Raw genomic sequence first — 21,116 nt, forward strand, 5'->3', positions numbered from 1 at the left:
CAATCGGTTGGAGCAAAACTGCCCCTCTTCCCTTCCCACCTCAAGGAGCAGAGCTCCCTTAATGGAGCCTGGTGTGTTAACTGGTGTGTTAGCACGTGTGAGACAGGATGACCTGTATGCCTTGACCGGATCGGTGCTCTGAGCAGGAAGTCGCCCATTCTCCAGGTGAATCACGACTTTCTGGGGATCACACTGGGCACGTACTGCCCAAAGAGGAGATGCCAGTTTACAGCAGGGCACCCCTTCACCTAGCATGTCTATGGGAGATGGAAGGAGATCCCTATCCTGCTTAAATTCCAGGGGCTTAGTGGGGAGGGACTATCCCAGTTGATTCTCTTCGCGTGAAAGTTTGGTGCTGTGGAGGTTAAGGCTCAGAGGTGAACAGGGGTCTCTACTCGCAGTGCGCCCCCACTGTCGGTGTGCAACGCCAAGGAGAGAGAGAGCCCGGAGAGGCGCTTGTTGTGTGAATGCCAAACTGCAGCACTGCCCGTTCATCGGCCTTCCCCCCCGGAGGGGTAATCTCGTATGGGAATTCTGTGTGGACCCCCGCCCCATCTTGGAAGTCTGTCTCTCGGGGAGACTTGTCCACGGGGCGCTGTAGCACAGCCTGGGGCTCCTGAGCGCCAAGGACAGCGGGGCTCTTCCTGCGACAATATGGGCTCCCCGCTTTCCAGTGAAGGGGTGCAAAACGGGGAGCCAGGAGCGTCGACGTCACGAGACATCGTGGGGGCGGGGGGTCCGTCCCTTCCCGAATCTCCTCGCTCCTGCCTTGAGCTTCTGGTTCTCTGGAGGGGGGAGGGGGGAGGGGGGACTCCTCCGTGCGCCTCGTGTCTCTGTGGGGGGAGGTGCACACAGTCGGCCTCGGTCACAACCCAGAGCGCGCTCCGGAAAGGCACTGTCGGGGGACGGGCGCTTTGAACGGCTCCTAATCAGCTGAAATTCGGTCCTGAGTCTCACACAGGGCCGAGAGGGGGGAGGACTCCGGACCCGACCCCACTGACCCGGGCTGTCGGGGGCGGCGGCTCTTGCGCTGTCTTTAAACACTGGGCCCCGCGGCCGCTCCGGACGGAAGCCGGAGAACCCTGCCCTGGGGGAGGAGGGGGGGGGGTAGCGAGCGCACGACCCGCCCGGCCCGGGTCACTCCCCCTCCTCCCCGGGCTTGCGCGGCACGAGGAAGACGCTGCCGTCGCTGGTCTGCTGCAGGGAGTAATCGTCCAGGGAGTAGGGCCGCCCCTCCTCGTCCCGCAGGCGGGCGAAGACGTCGGCGTAGAGCTCGGAGAGGCGGCGCTTGGCCAGGGCCAGGCCGCGCTGGTACTCGGCCCGCTCGCGCGCCAGCTGCTCCCGGCGCGCCCGCAGCTGGCCCAGCTCGGCCTCCAGGTGCACGATGTTCTCCAGCTTGCGCTTGCGGCAGTTCTGGGCCGCCACCTTGTTCTTCCCGCGCCGGCGGATGTCGCGCACCAGGGCCAGCTGGGCGTCGGTGAGCTGGTAGCGGGACAGCAGCTCGTTGAAGTCGTCCACGGGCAGGTTGACGATCTTCTCCAGCGCGAAGGGGATCTTCAGTGCCAGGGCGCGCCGCTCGTCCCGCGTCAGGGGCGCCGCGGCCGCCGCCTCCCCCCCGCCACCGGCCCCCCGGGCCTGAGGGCCCCTCGGCTTCCCGTACGGGGCGGTTACCCTGCTAGAGCCGGCGGCGCCGCAGCCCGCCAGGCCGACCGCGCCCGGCACCAGGCCGTGGAGAGCCGCGGGCGCGATCGGGTGGGGCTGCAGGTCGGAGGGGAGCTGCTGGTGCTGCTGGTGCTGCTGGTGCGGGTGCAGAGGGGGAGGGGGCAGGCTGTAGGAGGGCTGGGGTACGGGGTAAGGGTAGTGGTTCATGGGGTGCTGGTAGTCCATGGGGTACAGGAAATCGGGCCTCATCCTCCCTGGCTCCGCCATGCCCTCCATCTCCAGGGGGGGCTCCCCGTCGCTGTACCCCAGCCCGGCCTCCGCCGCCCCGCCGCCGTATGGGGGGGCGCCCCCGGCCGCGTTCCCCGGAGAGGCCAGTGGGGGGCTGGACCCCAGGGACAGTCCCGAGTCGGACTCCGGGTCGTCGGAGGGGGGCGGGTGTTTGATCGGCCCCAGTCCCGCCCCCGGGGGGCCCCGCCCCTGCCCGGCGCCCATGAAGGGGGGCGCCCCCGCCTCGCCGGCCCCCCCCAGGCTCATGTGCTCCAGCAGGCTCATCAGCGGGGGCTGCAGGGAGTGGGAGTGGGAGTGGGAGTGGGGGTTGGGGAGCAGCCTGGAGCCCGCGTGTCCGTACAGGGTCTCGATGTTGCTCCCCAGGCGCTGCAGGCTGCAGGCTGGCGCCCCCGGGGGCATCGCCTCCGTGTAGGGGCTTTCGAAGGTGTCGCCCGGACCCGGGCCACAGCTGGGCAGCGGGGGCTCCAGGGGGGGCTGGCTCAACCCGAAGCCCACCGGGGTCAACTGGGGGCACACGGGCTGGTAAGCTGCCTGTTCGAACGGGCTCTCGCCTGGCACGTCGAACTCCTGCGTGCAAGGGAGAGAGGAGGAGAGGTCAGGGGTCAGAGGTCAGAGGTTGGGGGGGGTAGCACGGTAGTCCTGTCTGCAGCGTGTGGCACGACAGGGTTGCAGCACAGCGATCTGGCGCATCAGATGAGAGCCTTCAAATCCGTGCGTCACGTACAGGAGGTGAAACACACGCCCCCCCCGCACCAGAGATCCCTCTCAGGTGCGCTCAGGTTTCTCTCAGGAACAGATGGGCATTGTGCTGCGGGGAGGGGGGGGTGGGGAGTTGGGGGTGAGCCTTACCCTCCCTCTCTCCCCCCCCCTCTTCGTTTATCCCTTCATCACTCAATCAGCCCATTGTTGCACAGCTTATCTCTGAGGCCTGAGCGCTGCGTGTATGTGCGTGTGTGTAAAATCAGTAAAACGTGCAGCCTGTAAGACGCTCTAAAAGAGTGGAATAATTCCGCAGGCTCCTACAGGGCAGGTCCTAAAACACGCCAGGGCGGATCCTGCACAGCCCTGGGGTCGACCGCTGTCGACTGGAACAGCCGAACAAAACACTGAAGGCGACGCCTTCCTGTCGGCCGCCACACAGGGGCGCTACAGTGTCAGCTGGTCTGTCAAAACCACAGTGTCGGGGGAGAACAGAGCTAGGAAACTGGGAACATGTGAAAACACGGGGAGAAGGTTTCCTCGGGCGCCCGCGGCACACGCTCCTAGGCCCAGTGCGTCCGGGGTGTCCAAACCAGGTCCCGGTGACCCCGATCTCGGTGGGATTTGTCCCAGCTGAGCCCTCCACTGGCTCCTCGGACACCACCTTTGGCGGAGTACGCACGAGTTGTGCTCGGGTTCAGAGCCTGCCGAGCGCTTTGAGGAGGAGGGGTGAGGAGCCCTGTCCCCGCGCGCACCTGTAGCTCCGTGATGGCCATCAGCTCCTGCCAGGTGAAGTCCATCTCCGCCTCCGGGAGGGGGCGGTGCGGGCGAGCCGGAGGCACAGCGGTGGACATCGGTACACCCCCATGGAGTCTGCCAGGGTGGGCCAGCCCCTGAGAGAGAGAGAAAACTGAGTCTGTCTCCCAATCATGCTCCATCTGCCTCCAGTATATGTAAATATTTTATGATATGTCTTTGTTGTAAATGTCTGTAGATTTTTTTTAACTTTGATTTTTTGTTTCATGTGAATTTCATTAGTTTTATTTGCTTTGGCAACACTGATTGTACCCATCGGTCATGCTAATAAAGCACCTTGAATTGAATTGAACTGAATTGAATCGAGAGAAAACACAGTCGATTCTGTACCAGCACAGATACGGGAAAAAAAAAACACCACCCGGAATGTGTTTGTCCAAGAAAGCAAAAGACGTGTGCTAGGAATTATGGGAACTATTCCCATAATTCCCTTATTGCCCGTCAGGCCCCAGAGAGACGGCCTGCTCACCTCGCAGTTTCTCCGCAGTGGGAGGATGCAGTTGGCAGCCGCGCACATTCAGGACGCGATGGAGCAGCGACAGCTCCTCCTGGAGCGGAGAGATAGACAGAGAGGAGGCGTTATCGACGGGGGACACAGTCCCACGGCCAAGGCCCCGAACGACAGGAGCCAGCAGACAAGCCTGTCCGCTGTGAAGCCCAACAGAGCAACTGGGAGTCATTGCTCAGAGGTTGACTCTTCAGAGGAAATACCCGCGCCACCCTCCCCCAACATGCATAGAAGAAGTCACATAAACATCGCTGTTTTATGCCATCGGCCAAAGTAGGGTAAAGCGCAGTGGAATCATTGTAAAAACGTGGCCAAGCAAAGTATTTACATGGTGTCAATAGTGCTGGGTAACATGTCACTGCGATGTCATGGAGGCCAAGAGTGACCACTGCTGGATTTGCACCAGGCTGGTGATCCCCACTGCGCATGGAGAGGCGGGAGAGAGCAGGAATGGGAACCAAGGAACGCTGCCGACGGACGGAGACCCTCCGGACCGCCTGAGGCTGGTCCGAGGACCGCGGTGCGCCCCGTCGCTTCCCGGAAGCAGTCAGAGCTCCGTCTCCGACAGCGGGGCCTGCCTGCGGGATGGAGCTCCAGACTCGCGCCTCCCGTTCACAGTCTGCACAGGCCCTGGGCTCCCCCAGAGCCCCCGGTGTGCGTTTCCCTGTTCGTGCCGAAGGAGAGGACAGCTGGGCGGATCCTGAACTGATTCGCCCTTCAAGACTGAAGAGATTCAGTTCACGTGGCCCTTGAGCCTGTGAGACGAGCCGGTGTTGGAGTCGTACTTCACTGGGCGCTGGCGAGCTGGGAGGGGCAAGACAACGTGCAGCAGGACAGAGAGGAACCACTGTGCAGGATATTGTATTATAAACGTCTGTAGATGTTGTTCTGATTCTATATGCTTTGGCAACACTGTCATTTATCAGTCACGCCAATAAAGCTGGTTCCGTTTGATCTTGAAAGGTGTCGAAACTTCGATGGAAATCATTTGGAGGTTGGGGACAAAGCACTGGAGAAACCCTGTGTGTCTGCTATGTGCTTGTGTGTGCTCTTCCATGTGTCAGGCATGTCTGGCAGCCAGTTCCGAGTACTGTGGAGTGAGAGGGCTTCTCAGTATCAGCCGCCCTGCGGGCCGCTGTGCTGGACTCTGATAAGACTATCTGCTGCCTCCCAGCCGCTTCCCTGACTAACGGACTCCGGGGGCCTGGCTGGGCTCTTCAATGTGTTTAGCTTTCTGGCCTCCCGTCTGTCCCCCTCTGTGGGTGTCAGGGCCTTCTCCCGCTGCGCCCCACAGCTCTGGAACTCTCTCCCCATAGATCAGAGTCACCTCTCCTGTGCACTTTCACATCCAGACTCAAAACCTGCTTCTTTAGAAGGGCTTTTTTTTACCGGTTCTGTGTCTGCCAATTTTCTCGTTCGGCCCTGCAGTCAGTCAGCTGTGTGGGGGAGCTGGGACTTCCCAGCTCCTGGTGAAATGGGAAATAAAGCACAGCCGGCCAACCAGGCAGTGAGTCTTGGGGAGGTGGGAGGAAGCTCCCAGAAAACACCCCTGTGAACACATGGTCGAGACCATGCAGACTCCACACGGACAGTCGCCTTGGGCAGGAAACTGAACTGGGCACCTGGGAAGGAGCAGGCCGCTCTGCCACGCCCCCTTCCCTGACCCTCGGAGGGCCTGCTGTCCAAGGTGCTCGTGCAGAGCAGCCCAGCAGCTCCTGGGCTCATTACTCAGGGTGGGCTCTGCTGTAGAAATGACATCTAGCTCTCTGTCGAAAGGGAGCCGTGCTGTGTGTGAGTGTGTGGGCATGTTTGCGTGTGTGTGTGTGAGTGTGTGAGCATGTTTGCGTGTGTGAGCATGTTTGTGTGTTAGAGCATGTTTGCATGTGTGAGTGAGTGTGTGAGCATGTTTGCGTGTGTGAGTGTGTGAGCATGTTTGCATGTGTGAGAGTGTGTGTCCATGTGCGCATGGAGCACATGCCTGAGCTGCTCTGGCCGTGGTGAGCGAGCTCAAAAGGGGCGTGCCGGGGCCCAGGGGTGCCCCTCAGAGGGCAGGTTGAGCCTTATAGCCCAGACACCCCCATGTTCATTGCATTGCGATTAGCGCAGGGCCCCCCCAAGGGCGGGGGCCAGACGGCACGGCCACAAGGAGAGGAGTGCAAGGAGCTATCCCAGCTCACCCTGCGACTGGTCACACAGCTCTGGATCAGGGCTCAGGGTGATGTCAGCGACCCCGTGACTCCGTGGCCACATCAGGAACATGGAATAAGGGATAAAACTGTTGGGTTGGATCCAGGGAAATCGCTTTTTATATCATATGCATGTGTCTGGTGGCCCGTGGCGCTGTGGTCAGCATTGCCGCCTTAGAGCACTGGGGTCCTCGGTTAATTTCTAGACCTGGGGTGCTGTCTGTGTGGAGTTTGCATGATCTCCCTGCATTCATGTGGGTTTACCTGCTATCACAGTCCAGAGACATGTGGGTAGATTAATTGGCTTTGGTCAAATTGGGCCCGATGCGAGTGTGTGTATCCGTCTTTGTGTGTGTGCCCAGTGATGGACTGGTGTCTCCAGCTCCCACGTGACCCTCAACTGGATTGAACAGGGTAGAAAATGGCGTTTACATCTTTGATTTCTGGAACGGGAGGTGAGGGTCTCCTGCGCTAGTTTCTTTCCTGCCTGTTCCAGGTCCGCGGGGGAAAGGATGAGGGGCTTTGACTGCCTGCACAGTCCGAGCGGCGCGTCGCCTCCACTCGGACGGTCCCTCTTCCCGCTCTCGCAGCACGTGCGCCCTGGCGCAACGCGCGCTCGCGACGCCTCGCTCCTGTGGTCCGAGTCAAGAGGCTGATGAGGCGCGTTCCTCTGTATTTCTAGTGTTCAAATAAAATATATATATATATTTTTTTTAAAAAAGCAGTTCTTTTGTTTCAGTTCAGATTTTTGTTCTTTCTTACTTATAAGTAACGTTACGATAACGGATGGGGGCGGATCAATCCCCGCAATAACGCAGATTTCTGCGTCGCTGTTTCTCCACGGACGCGGGCTTGAGTGACTGATGGGGTCCGACGCGAATTGTTTTCTGATGAGCTTTTTCTGTCTCTCCCTCGCCTTTGTCTCCTTTGTTGCGCTTTGTTGTCCTCTTTGGCCACGAAACCAAATAGCTTGTTTACCGGAGAAGAGTCTCTCCCAGTCACAGCACAATTACGCCTCCCTCCTTGCGAGAGTGTTTATTTATGTGAAGGAAGATTTCAGTTTGTATGGAAGGAATGCGTTTTTTCATCTCCGGGTTAGACAGAAGAGGTATTTTATTTCTGCTCCTGGCTCGGATTTCAATATAGCCTTGCGGATTGTGTGCCGCGAATCAGCCACCTTGGCTCTCAAATTCCGCCCGAGCTCTCGGAATGCTCTCCGCGGCTTGTGAGCAGCGATCGCAAATAAACACACTTCAAACGCACACGCAATCCGATGTATAAACGATTGTAATTGTTTTTGTTTAAGAAAACAAAGGGGGTATCGTCATTAAATGATGTTTGCAGACTGCAGATTTTTCTAATTCGAACATTTCGCTTGCGAAATGCGGAATCCTGTTTAAAGAATTAGAATGAATTTGTTAGTGCAGTGCTGTTCTGAACTGAACTGTGCTACACAGCATTGAGCTGCACTATTCAGCAACTATCCTGCACAGAACTGCATGCAACGTGATGCTCTGTAATGTATGCACGACTGTAAATGACACTGATCTACACTGCAGCTGACTGCACTGTACTACAGTACTTCACTGGACTGGACATGCAGAATCTGAACTCTTCTGCACTGGACTAGACTGCACTGTACAAACACTGGACTGCACAGGACTGTACTACACAGGACTGAACTGTAACACACTGGACTGCACTGTACTGTACTACACAGGACTGTACTATACTACACTGGACTACTGTACTACACTGGACTGCACTGTATTGCACTGCAGTACTGTACTTCACTGGACTATGCAGAATTTGAACTCTTTTACACTGGGCTTGCCTGCTGTGCTGGGCTGGACTGTAATACACTGGGCTGCACTGTGATGGATTGTACTACACTTGACTATACTGGACTACTGAACTACACTGGGGTGGATTATACTACACTGGAGTACTGAACTACACTGGACTACTGTATTGCATCAGACTACACTTTGCTACATTGCACTGGACTGAACTGTACTACAGTACTACAGTCAACTGGACAGCACTACTGTGGAAAGAACTGAACTTCACTGGACTATATTGGACTGTCCTACAATGGCTTAAACAGAACTGTCCTGAAAAGGACTAGACTCTCTGTGCTCTACTGCACAGTGTTGTCCACTCTCACTCACCACACTTCACTGTGCCATTCCACACTGTATCACAGGTGTTGTGCAGGAGCGTACTGCAGAACCACATTCAAGAGGCTGCAGAGATGCTCCGCAGTACTGCATCTTTTTATTACAGAACTGTTGCTGCTGCCCAGTGCAGTGCTGGGTGCCGTACTGTACTGTGCCTTTCTGTGCGTTTTGCAAAAGCCAGTTTAGAGATAGGACGTCAGTGCTGTCGTTGCCCCAGCTGTGTCTCTGCGGCGGATTTCCTCCAGCATTCGCACGCCGCGCTGCAGGAGAGCAGGGCAGCCATCTCTCCGACAGGCTCTGTTTCGACATTACGTGTTGCAACAACACGTTAAATAAAAAAAAAACAACTGAGAGCCAGTTTCCTGGAGCTGATATGCCGAGGGCTGGCTGTGGTTTGAGTCTTTGAGAAATGAAAAATAACAGCCTGGGACTGCAAGGAATACAGAACGCCAGTGCAATGCTTTCAAACTTTGTAAACGTTCCTCACTGCACGAGCGATCGAGAAACAACACTGCTCTCTGTGTCTTTTTAATTGCTACCCTTTCCATTGCTGCACAATGGGCCAGTGACTGCGGAGTGCGCTCTAGAGATCTGCCTTCACTTCTGAGCCTGCACTTCAGGCTCAGGTCCACAGCTGGACCAGTGATGCACAGCACTGCTCCTCCAGGAACACAGCCCAGTAGGTGTCACAGGTCTGTTTAAATTGCCACCCGCTTCAGAACTGGCAAAAAGGTTCAAACTGCTCCAGTTCAGGAACACATGGATTCGGCTATGCAGTCAGGATTTCCGATGCAACAAAACTCTCCAAAGAGTTGTGTCCCTGGTCTGTATCAGTAGTGCCTGTATAGAAACAGACGCACCAGCACATCTCGGGGCTGTAGTCATTCCTTCCTACAGCTCCCTCTTAATCCGCCTGGAGCAGCAGTGTCTCTCTCCTCCTCTCTGCTGCTGTGTGTCACCCATGGGGGGCTGCACTTCAGGGGTGGATGATGCGAGTTCCCTGTCAGAAAGCGCCTTTGAAGCGCAATGAAAAGCACTCGGTAAATCAGGGGGTTATCACGATCCAGCTCTACCAAGTGCCAGGAATGCCCTTGTGGCCTGACGGAGCTCAGTCTGGTCAGCTCGGAAAAACTGCCTCCATGCTGCCTCAGAGCCTCAATCCAAGCAGCGCGTCTCCTGCTGAGTTGATCCTTCGTTGAGTAAAGATAAAGACACAAAGACTCATGGAGGCCACAGCAGGGATATTCCGAGACAACATCCTGCTGCGTCCTGCCGCAGACGAGTGCTTCCAGAGCTGGGAACTATTTGGAACAGGGACTCAGCAAGATGCAAGAGACTCAGTGCAAGAGCCAAGCTCAGTCTTCCCTGGAGCTGTAACACACCGACCCCAGGCAGTGTCCCGGGATACAGGACTGGGGAACCGTCTGCCCTATTTCACATTACCGGATTTGTACCCTGCGGATCCCTGCTTTATCCTCTTCCTGGCTTGGCCTGAGCTCTCCCGTTCCGCACTGTTCAATTCCCAGCTAGCCTTTCTTCTGTTTAATTCAGCTTTATTTAAACGAATTGGGAGGACTGCTGTCTGCAAAACCACGAGCACTCTTAACGTATTCGAGTATCTTTTCACAGGTCGATGGGTTTGAAATCCACTCTGGGAATAATATTATTAATAACCTGTATTGAATACAGCGCCTTTCACGGTACATCATCTGAAGGTGTGTTGGAAAAATGGCTAGCTGAGTTTATTTTGGGAATGTCCTGGGTACCACAAGCTATATCTCCGAGGATGTGTCCTGGAGTCTGGATGCCTGCGTCGGCGCGAATTGGAAAAGCCTACAGTGTCCCAGCCTTGTACCGGGCCAGATATCCCATGATTCCTGGAAAACACTGTGCTGGATTGTCACTGTCCGGCACCCACAAAAAAAAAAAAGAAGAAAACTGCTTGAATTTTCTCCAGCGAATGGGAAAGGCGCACTCCCTAGTGAACATCTGCTCTTCTTCTGCCTTACAACTGTCAGTTCGCAGGAATGTTCGGAGCAGGAATGTTCGGAACAGCGCAGGGCACTCTGCGCTAATCCGGCCCGTTTTATTGCCGGAACGTGACCTAAGGGTCCGACCTGGACGTCACCGGGCCGACTCAACACTTGTACTCGCGACTTCGGCTCTCTTCGTGGTTGGACCCATCCGGGCTCTTTATACCGGATACCGGCACCGAGGCCCGAGGCACCATTTTAAAAAATCCGATTATTTTCCAGCCGAGGAGCTGAAAATGTGTAAGAGCCCTCGGAAGTGCAGACAGGGTCAGACGGGCCGCGGTACCGAAGGGCTGGACTGCGGCCCTGGCTGGCCCCCATGTGGGGGGCGGATGAGGCGGCCTCGGCCGCAGTGCTCACCAGCCCGTGCTCAGCCAGGGGACCGGCGTGCCCCCGGAGGAAAGGCGGACTTCCCCAGTCTAGAGGCAGAGCCCCGGGAGAGCGTGTGACACAGTCAAGTGGAAAACCCCCCAGGAGTGCGCAATTATGACACAAATCTACCGCTGACGTTTTTGATAAGCATCCTGTATAGGTGGGTATACCAGAATATTCAGATATATATCAACAGTAATTCATCTAGCCAACGCATTGATTCATCACAAAGCGCATTCAGTGGACTGTGAAATATGAACAGGGTACGTTCATAATCTACAGCTGTACGCCAGTTAACGCCACAGGTCACACGGTAACATCCCCTCATGTAATAAGGTACAAAAATTAGACCACAGGGCTCGCAGACACAGCCTGCAGCAGGGTTTGAGGAAAACTGAGCGGCTATCTTCCTAAAGGCAGCAGAGCAACAGGCGTGAGAACACCTGTTAGGAAGTACAAACACACCTGTCCCGTTTTAAAAGAAGATTCAGCTGAGAGACACCGTGGATTTTCATTCCATCATTTACAGTAGATTCATATTGCAATGCATGCATAATGCATGAATTCCCCGTTACAGAGTTTTTTAGGTCCTAAGTTTGATTGCTCTCTGTGAAGTTATATGCTCTCTTTCTAGATAATTTGATGCAATTAGTCTGACTCTGCACCATACACTCAATAGATCATGCGTTTCTTCGACTATACATCTTGTCAGTTTGACTGAATCCCGGCATGTGAGTTCTGCTACCCTCTTTAGTGTCTGCGAGTCAGATATTTTTGCTCACACATTGAGTGAAACTGTGTTTGCACACAGAATTCGCCTGTGACAATATCCTGAATTGTAAGAATAATTCTATAAAACAGACAGGGGTAGCACTGGTGACTATGGCTGATTTAGAGTCAATCAGTAAGACAGAACAAAATACACTCAGCAGAGACCCGATCCAGCAGACTGCAGCTGTGAAAGGCTGTGTAAAAATACATTACTTACACAGCAGTAGTCCATGTATATCCAGACAGGCGGCTCACTGTTAGAGAGAGTGGCTGTGCTCTCCGAGTCATCAGCCTCAAAACACTGTATTCTACAAGCTCATTAAGTACGTTAAAGGCCAGAGAAACTGGTGGGCTGTCTCTCTCATGGGGGAGTCCTGTCAGCCCAGAGACCCAGCAACAGGTGCCCTTTACAAAACACGGAGCTACACATTCCTTTTAATCAAGAGGCAGGTCCAGGTACGCCAAGTGTTCTAATTTCATTAACACCTTTTTCTCCAACAGCCAATGAAAATCCACTACTGCCTCCACCAGCCAGCCTCAGCGCCTCCTGAAAACCCACAGACCCCACTCGAGTGCCGGCATTTATCCCTTTTCTTCTCTACGCGAGTCTGAAAACGAATTGTTTTTTGCCTTCTGCCAAAAAGGATGCAGACTAGTAAGTCTAAACTTAGCGGCGTTATTATCTGGAGCAGTTTTTGGAAGAAACATTTACAATAATACAATAGGCTGTATCTTGGTAGCAACCTTAGACGCCTTGTTAAAAAAAAAAATCTGAAGACATTTTAATGTATTTTTGAGTTTTAAAAAACAATGTATCCTTTCTTTTCCGGACTGCTGGGAAAAACCGTTCTGGCGCTGAAAGCTACACAAAACTGCAATAATTCCTTAGCAGAGCTTTGAGATTGCCAGCTCCATCATCGTCACCATCATCCTGATCCTCAGTACTGAAGTTTTTCTGCGTCTTTTCTCCTACAGTTCTGCATTCTGCACCCAGCATGTCCGCGGACCCACATCTCGTTCTGCGGCCATCCTGTACACAGGCCCTCCTGCACTGGACACACGAGCGCCAGTATCACAGAGCTCTGGACCCTCTGGCCTCTGCCCAGCTCGCAGAGGCAGGGTCCGTCAGCAGTCCTGTCCCTCGGACCGCGGCCGGGACGGACGGCGGGCAGGTGCGGAGGTCGGGCCTCAGCCGGCCGCGGCGCCGCGGATCTTACCTGAGCTGCATGTCCGGGAGGCTGGGGTTCGGACAGGTGGGCCAAGGATGACACCCTTCAGGCGGGGGGTGATAGTCCCGGGAGCTGGGAGAGAGGGGATGGGGGAGACTCCTGTGGCTCCGTGGGCTGGCCGGCTCCTGGCGGTGGCCGTTACATGTCCCCGGCGGCCGCGCCGGTTCCTCTCTCTCTCTCCCCCGTGTGTGTGAGTGCGTGCGCGCTCCCCGCTTGACAAACTCAGAAAGCCACACCGCCTGTCCCCGCTGGCTGATCTTACATAACTGGGATGGGTCTCCGATGTAACAACCTTTCCTGCAGCGCACAGACACACTGACACACACATACACATGCGCTCGCTCACACACACACACCCACCCTCTCTCTCTTATTTCCTAACTCACCGCCCCCCCCCCCCACCACACACACACCCCTCCCATCCAACCTCCCCTCCAACCAGCCCGGCTCTTCTCTTTATCTCCAGAGAAAGAGAGAAATACCACAAACTGAGAAATAAAGCCATCAGCACCCCCCGCCCAGCCTTCCCAAACTCTACCCCCTCCCTTATCCCACCTCTCCACCCCCTCGCCTGGCCGGCCCCTCCACTCCCGCCCCTGCTGTGGTGAGGAGAGCGCAGCCACTGCAGGGAAATCCACTCAGCCGCTCGGCCTTTGCAGAGCAGATGTTCCACCGGCCACAGGACGGCCCCTCGGCACCGGGGCGTCCCAGATCCCAGATCCGGGGCGGGGGGGGGGTTTGTGGAGGGTGGCCCTTTGAGGGGGTTTGGCGAGTGGGGTGCCTTTCTGAGACCCCCCCCCCACCCTGCCAATACACACACACACACAACATCCCATTTTCATCTCAACTCCTCTTTATTATCTCTTCCCCTCTTGTCTTATCGCAGACCCCCCGAATTCTCAGTCTGGCAGTCAGACGAAGCCAGGCCTCACCCAGGACACAGACGCACGCATGTGCACCCCCACGCACATCACCATGCACCCCCATGCACATACACAAGCACACACATGTACGTACACATGCACACACACAAACATGCAAACACGTGTACACGCCTACACGCAGGCACACATACACGCGCATTCCAGCGATACGCCATCTGATCAGCTGAACCCGATGAAGGGAGCTGGACGGGCCGAAACCGCCCGCCTGCAGTTCTGTCGTCGGGCCTGCTGGCCGCAGGGGGGTTCAGGCTCCAGGTCTGGGCCCAGGTGGGAGCGCTGGGCTGCCTGCACTGACGAGCAGGGCCAATCCGTCAGAGCGCCCCACCTGGCAGGTAAAGAGTTAAAGACAGCCGGCGGGGGTTGAGAGCCGTGTGTGTGGCGGCGGGGCGGGGTGGGGGCAGCAGATTGTGACTTCTGCCAGCGGGGTTGGAATGCACACCTCAAGCAGGTAAGAAAGACCGCTTTGTTCCTCTGGCCGGCTGGCCGGGGACGGGTGCAGGGGGGGAGGGGAGGGGGAGCGGAGTGCGTTTCAGACACAGCAGCCATCAGACCTTACCCAGTAACCCCACCGCGGGATTGGGGGCTGTCCCACGCAGGCCAGAGAGCGGCAGCGCCCTCTAGTGACCACCAGGCCCTTCTCACATCACCCAGGTGGGGGGGGCAGCACCTCAGCAGTGGCAGAAGTGGGCCCCATCCTGCATGCAAAGAGCTCTGTGACCCTTTGGGATAAAAAGCGCTATAAAAATGCAATTCATTATCATTATTGTGATAACACAGACGGCTTGATTACTGTTGTTATTAATAACCGATGGTCACAATGAGCAACACAACACATGTTACTGTTATTGTTATCCATCCATTCATTTTCTAACCTGGTTAATCCAGTACAGGGTCGCAGTCTCTAACCCAGTAAACAACAGGCACAAGGCAGGGTACACCCTGGGTGGGATGCCAGGATTGAAAACCCATGCTAACACAAGGAGAACTTGCAAACTCCACACGCATAGCACCCCAGGAACTGAACTAAGGGCATAAGCACTGCGAGGCAGCAATTTGACCACTGCGCCACCGTGCTGCGCCTTTCTCCTTTTTATTATTAGACACCTTTAAACAAAGTGACTGATAGTACCATCTAAATATGAAACACGGATTGATACAGAGCAACACAGAACGCTGTTAAAGACTTCGCTTGGCTTGTCCTCTGACCACCTCACCTGGTGCCTCAGGCCAGGTGAAGTTCAATCCTGACATGAATTCACGTAGGCCGGCACAGTGGTTTGCATTGCCGCCTTGCGGTGCTGGAGTCCTGGGTTCACATCCTGAGGTGCTGTCTACATGGAGTTTGCACGTTCTCCCTGTGTTTGTGTGGACTCCCTCCACAGTCCAAGGACAAGCGGGCAGGTTCATTGGCTTCTGGGAAAACTGGGCCTGGTGTGAGAGTCTGTGTCTGTGTGTGCCCAGTGATGGACTGCTGTCTTGTCCAGGGTGCACCCTGACGTTTACCCCCTGTTTGCTGGGATGGGCTCCGGTCCACTCTGACCCTGAACTGGATGAAGCAGACAGAAAATGGATGGAATCATTCACAGAACTGCTCTTCCCGAGATGGCGGTGCCCTGCCCACTTCCCATGAAGGGAACAGGGTCTATAGCCGTTGCTATGGGAAGGGCCTTTCCACTGCCTGAGATCCTTACTGTCGCCCCTTGTTTCTCAGCTCCAAAAGCCTGACCGTGCTGTTACCTTCCCAAACCGTACTGAGGAATCTCAGCTCCGCAGGGCTGCACGGTGTGTTCTCCTTTTGTTCCGGGGCCCTAAAATTGAGGATTCTGCCCACTGCCAGCATGCCGCAGAAAGGGAAGGAACCGCTGTCACATGGCGGCTGGTCAGGGTTCGAGGTGTGGGAGGGGTCCTACCAGGAATCAAGAGCGGGGGACTTCCCAAATTCCCCAACACACAGCCAAGCCTCCAGCCTACTCCTCCTCCTCCTCCTCCCCCCCCCCAAAGAAAACAGGGGAGCCGATCTCTCATTACTGAGGTCACAGTGGTTTGGGGTCTGAGACAAACACTTAATGTTCCTCTGCTTTCAAGGGGACTTTCCATTGACTCTGTTTATTTGTCCTTCTCAAATACACACCACACAGGGTGAAAACGGAGTAGAAGGAGAATGTTTTCACAAATATTATATTTCTCTCTCTCTGCCCTCGGCCCCCTCAGTCTCTCTCGGTCGCTCCCGTTATCTCCCCTGTCTGTGTATCTCTCTCTCTCTCGGGCTGCTGGGCCCGTCTAGACAGCCCAGCCCAGCCCCCCCTCCGAACCGTCTGTAGTGACCGCAGGGAGCTCTGGCCCCAGGTTGGGTCCGCCGGACCGAACCGGACTGGGCCGGGCCCTGTCCTGCCCGGCGCTTCTCCTCCGGCCCCACTGCCCTTCCTCGCTCCCGACTCCCGTGCCACGGCGGCCGGCGCCAGAGCTGCTGCGGAGACCTCGGGCCCCGGGCTCGGGGCGGGGCACGTCCCGCAGTGTCCGTGCTCCGGCACGCAGCGTTTCCACTCTCTTCCTCTCAACATGGTGTTGGGCGGCGGGGGACGTACTTGTTTAGGTTTAGGTCAGTGAGATTTCTGTCTGTTTTCTGCCTTGTTTCCGCGCATCATCGTCATTTCACATTTTTTTCCAAGTTTCCCCACATTGTCCCTTCCGGTATGTCCATAGCCGGAAAAGGTGTAGGGATTGTTCCCGATGACGTCAACCTGGAATGTCCCCCCCGCTAATTGTCAGTTACAGGTTTTAATTGAAGCCGTTCTGCGATGTTATCTCGCCGTGTCGCCTCTCCTCTAACCGACTGACAGCAGGCTGAATCTCTCGTTAGTACAGGGTCCTTCACCTACAACTTCACATCCGAAACTATTAGAATTTCCCACTCAAACGGACAGAGATCCAAAGTCTAAAACAAAACACAAAATCTAATTCTAGATATTCGAATCAGTGGACGTCTTCCTCCGTCCACGTTATACAGTACGAGTCCCAGCGGCTTAGCTGGCTGGTTTATTTACGTGGAAATAATATTAACAATATGTAACGTTTGGTGTTGGTGTCTTTGTTCAGCACTTTAGCATACGGGTAACATTCGCACGTGTGTGTGTGTGTTAATTTGCAGTTAAGCTTTGATCACTCTTAACTCTGTTTAATTTTTAAAAAAATCCAAATATATACTCAGCGGCAGGGTGGGGCAGCAGTCAGCATTGCTGCCTTACAGCGCTGGAGCCCTGGGTTCAATTCTGGGCCTGCGTGCTGTCTGTGTGGAGTCTGCATGTTCTCATTGTGTTGGTGTGGGATTCCTCCAGGTGCTTCATTTTCTTCTCAGTCCAAAGACATGCTGGCAGGTTAATTGGCTTCTGTGAAAACTGGCCCTGCTCTGTGTGTGTGTGTGCGTGTGCGTGTGCGTGTGTGTGTGCCCTGTGATGGACTGGTGTCCCATCCAGGGTGTACCCTGCCTTGAGTCTGTTGCTTGCTGGGATAGACTCCGGTTCCCCTGTGACCCTGACCTGGAAGGAGTTAGAAATATATAACTGGAGTCACTAGAAATGCAACAGATGCCATTGATTCCAACACCATATGGAGGTGTTTTTAATGACTCTTAGTATAGTGAATATATACTAAGATATACAGTATATCTTTAGGGCCAGTATTTAAAACCTAAGCAGAGGGATAAGGGTTTGAGTTTTGAATTAAAATTCTCAGGAGAGTGAAGATCAGTCCACAGTTCAGAAATCAACTGCTGCTGTGCTGGCGGTTCAGGAGTGCTGGTGCTCACAGCAGGGTGTGCTGCCTCGCTGGCATGTGTGTGCGCATGCGTGTGAGCCCGTGCACAGGGGCAGGGAGTGCCCTGCCAAGGTGATCAGTCCCTGGTGCAGGTCCACTCTTTATTACCTTAAAGCTTGCAGTCACCACACTTTGATATAGCAAAAAAAGAAAAGAACAAAATTAATGGATCATTTCTATGAAAGAAAACTGGAAAAGTCAGGATTTCATGAGTGTTCAAACGCTTTGCTGTGGCAAACTCAGATTAATTTAGGTGCACAAAGTTAACTTAATGATCCACACGAGGTACATGAGTGGCCTCTGTGCGCAATGAAAGGTTCATATAATTTGACAGTAAATTCATGAACCCCTATAAAGTCCCTCAGTCAAGTAGTTAATTTCACACAAAGATTCACCCAGCAAGAGTAAGGTATCTTGCTCAAAACACGTCAGGGATAAAGGCATTGAAAAGCACTGATCAGGAGAAGGGTATAAAAAACATCGAAGGCTCTGAACATCCCTGTCAGCATCAAATTTACTCAATCACCAGGAAATGGAAGGTACATCATCCCATCAGGGCAGTGCCTGGAGGAAACTGGTGAGGGGCAGCTCTGTGAGGCCACTGACTATTTTGAAAGAGCTTCAGAGCTCAGTGGCTGCGTTACTCAGCAGTATCCTGGTCTCTCCTCAATGCCGGCTTGCATGACAGAGTGCCAATCCCATCTCCCATCCCACATGCAGTTTGCAACAAAGCCTTTAATGATCCTACAGACATGTGGCAGAAGGTTTGGTGGTGAGACGAGACAAAAGTGGAACTTCTGGTAATTGCAAAGCATGACATCTGCCACAAAACCAATGTAGCACATCTCCCAGTAAACACCATCCCTACCATCACGCATGGTGACAGCCAGGACAGGCAGGTACTGGAGGAAAACCTGCTTCAGTCTGGCCAAGACCTGTAACCTTCCAGCAGGACGATGACCCAAAGCAAAAGGCCAGAGCTACTCTGGAGAGGCGCAAGGGTAAGAAACTGAATATCTGTGAGTGCCTGGACAAGTCCTGAGTTGAATCCTATTGAGAATCTGTGGAAAGACAAGAAAACTGCTGGTCACAAGATGTCCAAGCCACTTGAGAGAAATGAAGCAAGTCTGACTAAAAGAAGGGGCAAATATTGTGCAAGGCAAGCATGCCAAGTTGGTAGAGACTAACCCAATAAACTGTGTGGCTATAATTACTGTCACTAAATATTGAGTTAATGAGTCTGAATACTAATGTAAACAACATAGTTCAGTTTTTTCTCATTAGTTTTTACTGACATTTAGTGTAACATTTTAAAAAGTTCAGTTTGAGCATTTGGATTGTGAATAAAATATTCAGTTCACAAAAAAGCCTATGCATCATGCTCTGCTCTGTGCACTATGCTCTGAACATGCTTGTGTACTGGTATTCATGTGCGAGCCTGTGTTGGAGCTGACACCGTTTCTGTTGGACTGGTATTCATGCCTCTGTGTTAGAGCTGACACTATGTTTCTGTGTGCACTGGTATTCGTGTGACTGTGTTGGAGCTAACACAGTGTCTCTGTGTTGTAGCTGACACTGTGTCTCTGTGTGGACTGGTATTCATGTCTCTTTCTGTGTTGGAGATGACACTGTCTCTATGTACACTGGTATTCATGTGACTGTGCTGGAGCTTACGCTGTGTCTCTGTGTGGTCCAGACTCTTTATCTTCAGAAACCTGCTGAATCCATGGAGAGACAGACTGACACCAGACATCAGCCAATCCACTGATTCCACTGATTACATCCACTTCCTGTTCTTTTTACATGTATCAGCCACCGTTTGAGTGTTGAGTGATTTTTGCACGAGTGCCTCTTTTACCTGCTGGTGTGCACGCGCGCGTGCTGATGTGTGTGTGTGTGTACGCATGAGTGTGCTCGGCCGTGCAAGTTGCTAAACTGAGCTCTGTGTTGTGCAACGGGCCGGGACAGGGAGGATGGAGCGGCGTGGCGATAGCAGAGGCCGACCCCCAGTCCTCCTCTCATGCAAAAACCACAGCGGTTAGCGGCTCCCTTGGTGAACACCTAATGCATCTTTATCAGAGTTGAGCAGAACTTCCGCCCCCCCCCACGCATACAACTGGGGCTTCTCCACCCCTCCCCAGCCCTCCCTCACTCCTTCCCAGCCTGTCTTCTCCACTGTGTTTGAGCACTTCCTGCAACAGATGGCAAGACGCATCTGTCCGAGCAAAGGTCCCACAGTTCCCAGCTGCAAATATCTATTTCTTCTGCCTCGCATTCAAATCTTCCTCCTTCTTCTTCCTCTTCTTTTTGAGGCTGCTCCTCTGATGAAGGTGGTGATTATATTGCGCAGAAAAAAGCAAACATTAATTTCCTTTTTAACCTGATAAAAAAAGAAAAATAAGATCTACTAGCATGCATTGTGTTTTGAAACTTTCCCCAATAATCAGTGCATCTTATCACGAAATACGTTCAACACTAAGTAAAGAGTCAAGACACGATTCCTGCAATTACAGCTCTGTGCTGTCTGCAGCTCTAGGCCCTCTCCTTCCCTGTGTGAATGAATCTCACAGCTACTGTTGGAGTGTCAGGGTGGCCTGGTTATCCTGCTGACCTGAGAGACACTGTGCTCATGTCAGCACATGTGCTTGGTCCGCCTAGGTGCTGTTATCACTCAACAGCACGGATTATCAGCAATGTGACAACCAGGGAGGGAGAAGGATGAAACATCGACCCTGGGTTTTAAAGCACTGAAGTATACAGTTGGAAGTGATTCAAATATTTTAGTCTCATGGCCTCAGTGTTTCAGGTTTTTAACTGTGATAACGCGAAGGTGCAACATAAACCTGCCCACCTGCCCTCTGAGTGGTGATCTCTCCCGCAGGGTCCCACTTTTCCGGATGGGGCCAAGACCAGTTGAGGATGGTTGTGGTTCCGTCCAAGCCCAGATTATTTCTGTAAATCCAGTGAACATGTGCAGGAGTGACCAATCAAGCTGGCCTCCGAGACACGTGACTCTCCACCAGGGGCACAGACAGACACAGGGGCTGGCTGTTGGGGAAACAAAAAGAAGCCACAGTGCCATTCGGGGTGGTTTTGAAACAAGTTTGTTAGGAAGGTCTTCAGAGACCTGGGCAGAGGCATAACAATGCACTGCCATCTAGTCAGCTCCGAAGCTTAAATATAGTGCTTGGTGATTGTGTACATTAACCGCAAGCCGTGACAGACCTTCTGCATTGTCAGGGAGAGCAGCTCCCCTTTCAGACAGCCTATATAAAGTGTTCATCAAACTCAACAAAACAGCTGCTCACAATCCTTGGGTCAGAAAAAAACATCCATCCATTTTCTAAATGCTCTCTTCAATTCAGGGTTGCGAGGGAGCCAGAGCCTATCCTGGCAAGCAACAGGCGCAAGGCGGGATACACCCTGGGTGGGACACCAGTCCATCACAGCGCAGATACACACAGACACCTGGCCAATTTTCCCCCAGACAATGAACCTGCCAGCAACCCATGTGAACCTGAAGAGAACATGCAAACTCCGTGTAGACAGCACCAGAGGAATTGAACCCAGACCCCCAGGTCTCTGAGGCAGCGATAACAGAATCGCCACCCCACA

The 21,116-nt window shown here is 53.9% G+C and overlaps 1 protein-coding gene across 2 annotated transcripts; it reads right to left on the minus strand.

Moving 5' to 3' along the window:
* Positions 1-95: 95 nt before the first annotated feature.
* Positions 96-13,119, minus strand: nfe2 (nuclear factor, erythroid 2). Of its 2 annotated transcripts, none has more exons than XM_069186970.1 (4): positions 12,733-13,119; positions 3,935-4,013; positions 3,405-3,542; positions 96-2,517 (listed from the first exon to the last, which is right to left on the minus strand). In XM_069186970.1, exons 2-4 carry the CDS (start codon positions 3,980-3,982, stop codon positions 1,138-1,140), a joined length of 1,566 nt encoding a protein of 521 aa, XP_069043071.1. In that variant the 5' UTR covers positions 3,983-4,013; positions 12,733-13,119; the 3' UTR covers positions 96-1,137. The 2 variants fall into 2 exon arrangements, with proteins under 2 accessions (XP_069043071.1, XP_069043073.1); XM_069186972.1 differs by lacking the exon at positions 12,733-13,119 and adding an exon at positions 6,151-6,851.
* Positions 13,120-21,116: the final 7,997 nt, after the last annotated feature.

Source organism: Lepisosteus oculatus, chromosome 1 (assembly GCF_040954835.1).
Source record: "Lepisosteus oculatus isolate fLepOcu1 chromosome 1, fLepOcu1.hap2, whole genome shotgun sequence".
NCBI classification, from domain to species: domain Eukaryota; kingdom Metazoa; phylum Chordata; class Actinopteri; order Semionotiformes; family Lepisosteidae; genus Lepisosteus; species Lepisosteus oculatus.